Below are 7,862 nucleotides of genomic sequence, written 5' to 3'. Positions count from 1 at the left end.
TGGAAGCAGCGAATGGGGAGCGGGGGAAGGACTGGAAGCAGCGAATGGGGAGCGGGGGGAAGGACTGGAAGCAGCGAATGGGGAGCGGGGGGAAGGACTGGAAGCAGCGAATGGGGAGCGGGGGAAAGGACTGGAAGCAGCGAATGGGGAGCGGGGGAAAGGACTGGAAGCAGCGAATGGGGAGCGGGGGAAGGACTGGAAGCAGCGAATGGGGAGCGGGGGAAGGACTGGAAGCAGCGAATGGGTTAACAGTTTCCGCCAATGCTGCCATGTCTTTAAAAGGATACACTCTTCCATCTCCATCATTGTTAACAGTTCCTCCATCATTTCCATTTCTCAAGCTTTTCCTTTGGATTCTCTACAAATCCCAAACCTTTCCAATGCTTGATTCTGGCTCCATATCTGGGGAGGCTGTTCTAACACGTCTCTCACGCTCCAGGACAGGGTAAAAGTATGAAACCTTTCACGCATTCCTCCGTTTGGTGTCTAAATCCTCACCTCTGGCAGCCTTCCCATTCTTCTGGAACCCACCAGCGAGTTAAATCTCAAGGGCTTACCTTCAGCATCTCTGTCGTGCGGCGAGCAGCAGAATCATTCAGTGCTCGGCTACGCAAGTCATCCTGGTATTGTTTGCAGTTCATTCCTTCGTGGATTGCCTGTGGCAGGGAAGAGGAGGGAGAGACAATCATTGGCCTGGGATGCTGAGGCAGGAGATGGTGCGAGAGGTTGCAGGATAAACAGGGAGGGGGGGGGGGGGGGGTCATTGGCCAGAGAGGATAAACCCAGCTCCCGTGCCACTGCTCACTCAGTGAGGACCTGGCTTTAACAGTCCTGGGCACGGAGAGGGAGTGAATCACGAGAGAAGTTCAAACTCCACTTTAACGATTCACAGTATTTATATTCTCAAAAACAGGGCTGGAGGAGTGATGTGTGTCGCTCGGGGAAGAACAGATGAGTTTTGACCTCTGGTTCGCAAAGCTCTCCATCCCTAGGGGTTTTCCTCACCGCATGCCTGGGTCTGTTGGAGACTCTGATAGAGATTGATCACTGTGATTCATTAACAACTCCATCATCATTGTATCCTGGGACTATCGAGGTAGTAGGTGAACTGGATGGACTTCAGTCTTTTATCAACTCCCATGCCCATTAATTAGTAGGAGGTACAGGAAATACTGTAGACGAGAGCAGGAAGCTGCAAAAGGATGTTAACAGATTAAGAGAGTGGGCAATCTGGAAAGTATAGGTCACCCATTTTGGATCGGGGTAGAAAGAGTATGTTTTAAATGGTCAGAATGGAGGAGCAGAGAGATTTAGGATTCTATATACAGAAACCTCTAAAAGTTGATGGATGGGTGAAAAAAAACTAATGCAATGTTGGCCTTTATATTGAGGCACTGGAATACAAAGGGGTAGAATATAGTGAAGTGTCAGTTGTACAGCGCAGACTCCATCTGGAGTAACTGTGTTCAGTTCCCGTCAGACCCCATCCGGAGTAACTGTATTCAGTTCCGGTCAGACTCCATCCGGAGTAACTGTGTTCAGTTCCGGTCAGACTCCATCCGGAGTAACTGTGTTCAGTTCCGGTCAGACTCCATCCGGAGTAACTGTGTTCAGTTCCGGTCAGACTCCATCCGGATTAACTGTGTTCAGTTCCGGTCTGACCCCATCCGGAATAACTGTGTTCAGTTCCGGTCAGACTCCATCCGGAGTAACTGTGTTCAGTTCCGGTCAGACTCCATCCGGAGTAACTGTGTTCAGTTCCGGTCAGACTCCATCCGGAGTAACTGTGTTCAGTTCCGGTCAGACTCCATCCGGAGTAACTGTGTTCAGTTCCGGTCAGACTCCATCCGGAGTAACTGTGTTCAGTTCCGGTCAGACTCCATCCGGAGTAACTGTGTTCAGTTCCGGTCAGACTCCATCTGGAGTAACTGTGTTCAGTTCCGGTCAGACTCCATCCGGAGTAACTGTGTTCAGTTCCGGTCAGACTCCATCTGGAGTTCTGGGCCTCACTCCTCAGGAAGGATATACTGGCCTTGGAGAGGGGGCAGCACAGATTGACCAGAATGATCCCGGGACTAAAAGGGTTAAATTATCATGACAAATCATGGTCTCTTTTACACCTACCCAAGACAGCAGAGCCTCGGTTTAACATCTCATCCAAAAAGACACTTCCAACAGTGCAGCACTCCCTCAGTACTGACCCTCCCTCAGTACTGACCCTCCCTCAGTACTGATCCCCCGCCGACAGTGCGGCGCTCCCTCAGTACTGCCCCTCCGACAGTGCGGCGCTCCCTCAGTACTGACCCTCCGACAATGCGGCATTCCCTCAGTACTGACCCTCCGACAATGCGGCATTCCCTCAGTACTGACCCTCCGACAATGTGGCATTCCCTCAAAACTGACCCTCCGACAGTGCGGCACTCCCTCAGTACTGACCCTCCAACACTGCGGCACTCCCTCATTACTGACCCTCCGACACTGCCTCAGTACTGACCCTCCGACACTCCCTCAGTACTGACCCTCCGACACTCCCTCAGTATTGACCCTCCGACACTCCCTCATGACTGACCTTCCGACACTGCCGCACTGCCTCAGTACTGACCCTCCAACACTGCGGCACTCCCACAGTACTGACCCTCCGGCACTGCCTCAGTACTGACCCTCTGATAGTACAGTGCTGTGTGAGTTTGACAGTGCTGTAGGCTGAACTCGTTGAGCTTCACCTTACAGAGCAGACAGTTGAGTTTGAAGCAGATGGGACAGCGGAATTCATTGACTGTGTCCTCGTAGATACACCAGCCTTTGCAGTCTGCCGTTTTGCAATGGTAACTGTTTTCACTGCTGGTCTCTGCAACACTCATACTGCGATCCAGGAATTTATCATAATCATCGAGGGAAACCAGCTGAAAAGCACAAATCAAAGAGCAAAGTTTATCACTGTGCTGCCCCTGTCCTAACTCACACCTAGTCCTGTTCACCCATCACTCGCTGACCTACATTGGCGTCCACTTAAGCAATGCTTCGATGTTAAAATTCTCATCCTTGTTTTCAGATCCCTCCATGTCCTCACCACTCCCTTTTGCTGTAATTTCCTCCAGCCCCGTAACCCTCCGAGATCTCTGCACTCCTCTAATTCTGGCCTTTTAATCACTCCACCATTGGTGGCCGTGCCTTCAGTTGCCTCGGCTCCAAGCTCTGCAATTCCCTTCCTACCTCTCTTTAAGATGCTCCTTAAAACCTATCTCTTTGACCGAGCTTTTGGTCATCTGACCCAATATCTCCTCTTGTGGTTTAGTGTTAAGATTCTCTCTGATAACACACCTGTGGAGTCCGTTAGGTCATTTTACAACATTAAAAACACTATATAAGTTGTTGGTTAAAGATTTAGTTGTTTATACCCCAGGGTTAGATTAATCCAATAATAATATCGATGATGAGGGTAATGGCTCCAACATTGTGCTGACTAGTTGTTTCTTGAAGGTTAAAGTTCAGTGACTCAGGCATGAACAGTCCTGCTGCAGCAAGCAATGGAGTGGCACGAATTTCCTCAGATCCAGTACTGCTTGTTGGGGTTCTGCTGGACAGGGATCAGAGACCCTCTGGTACCTCACTATAGTCACAGTTGCACTAAGTGTTGGTGGGCTATTTAACTGCAGAGGACATCACAACCTGTGCTCCCAGCCCTCACCACCTATTGTCCACCCTCTGGAGCCGGGCTTTGTGGACTGTGGTCAGTTACGGAGGGTTGTTAGACACTCTGGAAGATTTACCCCCACCACTTCCCCCACCCAGGGGTGCTGAGACCAGCTGCTGCACTGGCTGCCATTAATCTGCTTCCATTGTGCTCCTTCCCTAGAGAGAGATCACATGGAGCAGACCGTGAGTGGACAATCAGAAGACAAGAAAGTAGCACAAAATAATAAGAGTGGTGGAAGGCCATTCAGCCCCTCAAGCCTGTTCATCCCCTTGAACCTGCTCTGCCATTCAATTAGAACATGTTTGATCTGTGCCTCAACCCCTTACCCAACAGAAAGCTACACATCTGACTCCCAGTGCCAGCTGTTTGTGGGAGAGAGTTCCAGATTTTCACTCCCCTTTGTGTGAAGAAGTGCTTCCTGACATCACCCCTGAACAGCCTAGCTCTAATTTGAAGGTTATTCCCTGTTGTTCTGGATTCCCCCCACCAGAGGAAATAGTTTCTCTCTCCCCCTCCTATTGAATGCTTTCATCATATTAAACACCTCAATTAGATCACTGCCACAGAGATGCGAGATCAGTGGATTTATTGCATAGCAAGAGAAAAAATGAGAGAGAGAGAGTGTAAGTGACAGGAAAGAAATGAACTCTCCAATCCTGGAGGTCACATACTGCTGACCCCTCACCTCCAATCCCGGAGGTCACATACTGCTGACCCCTCACCTCCAGTTACAGAGGTCACATACTGCTCTGACCTCTCACCTCCAGTTTCAGAGGTCAAATACTGCACTGACCCCTCACCTCCTGTTCCAGAGGTCACATACTGCTCTGACCCCTCACCTCCTGTTCCAGAGGTCACACACTGCTCTGACCCCTCACCTCCTGTTCCAGAGGTCATTCACTGCTCATGCCACCACACCCCCATCCCCCCCCCACCCTTCGAGTTTCAGAGGTCACTCACCACTTGGACCCCTCCCCACCTCCCGGGTTGTACACACCAGACCTATCTTCCCCACTCCCTCCCACCCTGGGTTGCAGAGGTCACTCACCGCTCGGATTTCCCGCTCCTGGAGTTTGCTATTACACGCATAGCTTTCATCCCGATACGGGCAGGGTACCTGTGGGTCAGTGCAGCACCGAATCAGCTGCTTCAGACAGTCTCTGCGGACAGCAGTCAGGCACAACCAACATTACTGATCCTATCTCTGTAAAATTATTAATCCCCCCCACCTCCCGCCCCAACCAAAATGAAGAAAGCCGTACAGCCCATCTTGGTTTATTTATCCAGATAGATCCATTTAAGACATAAGTCAGTTCTTGGGTCAACCCAGAGTTCCCAGTTCACATTTATCCACAACTTTATTTCCAAGTTCTGATCACACTTTCTGACAGGTTTTATTGCCATCAGCCCTACACTTCCCTTTCTAGCAGTCTGCTATTTCTCAGTGGGTAGCACCCCCACTTCTGAGTCAAAACATCAGAGTTTCCAACTCAAAGACCTGAGGGAGTGCCGCACTGTCGGAGGGTGAGTACTGAGGGAGTGCCGCACTGTCGGAGGGTGAGTACTGAGGGAGTGCCGCACTGTCGGAGGGCGAGTACTGAGGGAGTGCCGCACTGTCGGAGGGCGAGTACTGAGGGAGTGCCGCACTGTCGGAGGGCGAGTACTGAGGGAGTGCCGCACTGTCGGAGGGCGAGTACTGAGGGAGTGCCGCACTGTCGGAGGGCGAGTACTGAGGGAGTGCCGCACTGTCGGAGGGCGAGTACTGAGGGAGTGCCGCACTGTCGGAGGGCGAGTACTGAGGGAGTGCCGCACTGTCGGAGGGCGAGTACTGAGGGAGTGCCGCACTGTCGGAGGGTCGGTACTGAGGAAGTGCTGCCCTGTCAGAGGGTCAGTACTGAGGGGGCACTGCACTGTCGGAGGGTCAGTACTGAGAGAGGGCTGCACTGTCGGAGGGTCAGTACTGAGGGAGTGCTGCACTGTCGGAGGGTCAGTACTGAGGGAGTGCTGCACTGTCGGAGGTGCTGTCTTTCAAATGAGACTTGAACTGCAGGCCCTGTCTGCTCTCTCAGTTGGATGTAAAACATTCCACTATTTGAAGTAGTGCTGGGCAGTTAGTGCCACTTTCCTGGCTATTATTTATCCTTCAATCGTAGTATAATAGAACCTTACAGCACAAGAGGTAATTCAATCCATCATGCCTGTTTGTACTTTGTCTTGACGTCTGTGATACAGCTACCCAATTAGTCGCACTCCTTGCTGTTTCTCCATGGCACTACAAAACCTTCCCCTTCAAGTATTTTTCCAATTCCCTTTTGAAAGTTATTATTGAATCTGCTTCCACTGCCCTTTCAGGCAGCACATTCCAGATCACAACAACTCATTGTGAAGAAAAACCCCACATCTCCTCCTCTGGTTCTTTTGCCAATCACCTTAAACCGGTGTCCTTCCGACTCCGACCATTCCGCCAATTGGAACAGTTTCTCTCTCTCTGCTCTGTCAAACCCCTCATGATTTTGAATATCTTTATCAAATCTCCTCTCAACCTTCTCTTCAGAAAGAACAGCCCCAGCTTCTGCAATCTATCTAGGTAACCAAAGTCCCTCATCCCTGGAACAATTCTCGGAAATCTCCTCCACGCCTTCCCTAATGCCTTCACATCCTTCCTAGATATGGTGCTCAGAATTGGACACAATACTCCAGCTGGGGTTTAACCAGTGTTTTATAAAGGTTTAGTATAATTTCCTTGCTTTTGAACCCTATTCCTCCATTAACAAACATAAGGGACCCTTGGCTTTATTAACAGTCTTCTCAACTTGTCCTGTCACCTTCTCTTGAACCAACATCACTAAAATAGATTATTTGGTCGCTCACATTGCTGTTTGTGGGATCTTGCTGTGTACAAATTGACTGTTGCATTTCCTACATTCCAACAGTGACTACACTTTAACATTACTTCATTGGCTGTGGTGCACTTTGGGATGTCCTGGGGATGTGAAAGGCGCTATACAAATGTAAGCTGTATTTTTCACGTATGAGTATCCGTGCTGGAGTGCAGTTCCATGTAACCCAGTGGCTAGTCTTTAAATACGAGGTCCAAAAGCCCATCTGGTTCACTAATGTCCTTTAGGGAAGGAAATCTGCTGTCCTTACCTGGTCTGGCCTACATGTGACTCCAGATCCACAGCAATGTGGTTGACTCTGAATTGAGGTTGCCTAGCAGGCCATTTAGTTAGATCAAACCTGCAGTGTTTCAAGAAGGTGGCCAACCACCACTTTCTCAAGGGCAGCGAGGGATGGGCAATGAATGCTGGCCTAGCCAGCAACGCCCACACCCTGAGAATGAACTGGAACATAGGAGCAGGGATAGGCCATTCAGCCCCTCGAGCTTGTTCCACCATTCAATGAGATCACAGCTAATCCGTGACCTAGCTCCATGTAGGAGTGCAAGAAGGACAATATCTGAGTGACTGAGAAAAAAAACCAGAAAAAAGGTGTGAAAAGTAAAATGAAACTAGAAATGTCTACAATGAGAGGATCACTGGAAGAGAAAGGCAGGTTTGTGGCTGTGGGTGTACTGTTATTATCCTCTCACCTGCAGAAGGAGTGCAGGCAGTCTCGCAGTACAACCCCTTCCTCTGGCTTCACATCCGACAGGCAGATGCGACACTCGATGGGTTCGCGATTGAGCACGAGGTGTTGGCCGTCAAGCTGCAGGAGGTTCTGGTAATTCTGCAGACGGTTTTCCTCCAGCTCCTGAAGCAGCAAAGGGAAAATACAAACCAACAGCGTCACTGGCAGCTACATCTCTGAATAGATTATAGTATTGGACTAGTAATCCAGAGGCCTAGGCTATTGCTCCGGAGACATGAGTTCAAATTTCACCATGGCAGCTGGTGGAATTTAAATTCAATGAATTAATTAATCTGGAATAAAAAGCTAGTCTTAGTAATGGTTACCATGAAACTACTGGATTGTCATAAAAACTACGCCACTGCCTCCCCATGTAGGTAAGGATGGCAGATTTATTTCCCTAAAGGACGTTCATGAACCAGAACGTCCTTTAGGGAAATAAATCTGCCATCCTTACCTACATGGGGAGGCAGTGGCGTAGTGGTAATGTCATTGAACTAGTAATCTAGAGCCCAGGCGATTGCCCTGGGGCATG

The 7,862-nt window shown here is 49.8% G+C and overlaps 1 protein-coding gene across 1 annotated transcript; it reads right to left on the bottom strand.

The window, feature by feature from the left end:
• Positions 1-427: 427 nt before the first annotated feature.
• Positions 428-7,450, bottom strand: LOC137360574 (ranBP-type and C3HC4-type zinc finger-containing protein 1-like; the record flags this gene model as incomplete). Its single annotated transcript, XM_068025972.1, has 4 exons — positions 428-656; positions 2,724-2,903; positions 4,746-4,857; positions 7,290-7,450. Coding segments are annotated over 4 exons (564 nt in total), but the record flags the coding sequence as incomplete, so codon positions are not given.
• Between the last annotated feature and the right edge of the window lie 412 nt (positions 7,451-7,862).

Source organism: Heterodontus francisci, unplaced genomic scaffold (assembly GCF_036365525.1).
Source record: "Heterodontus francisci isolate sHetFra1 unplaced genomic scaffold, sHetFra1.hap1 HAP1_SCAFFOLD_2404, whole genome shotgun sequence".
In the NCBI taxonomy this organism is placed as follows: domain Eukaryota; kingdom Metazoa; phylum Chordata; class Chondrichthyes; order Heterodontiformes; family Heterodontidae; genus Heterodontus; species Heterodontus francisci.
The sequence above is the reverse complement of the archived record's forward strand: the minus strand, read 5'-3'. Positions and strand labels throughout refer to the sequence as shown.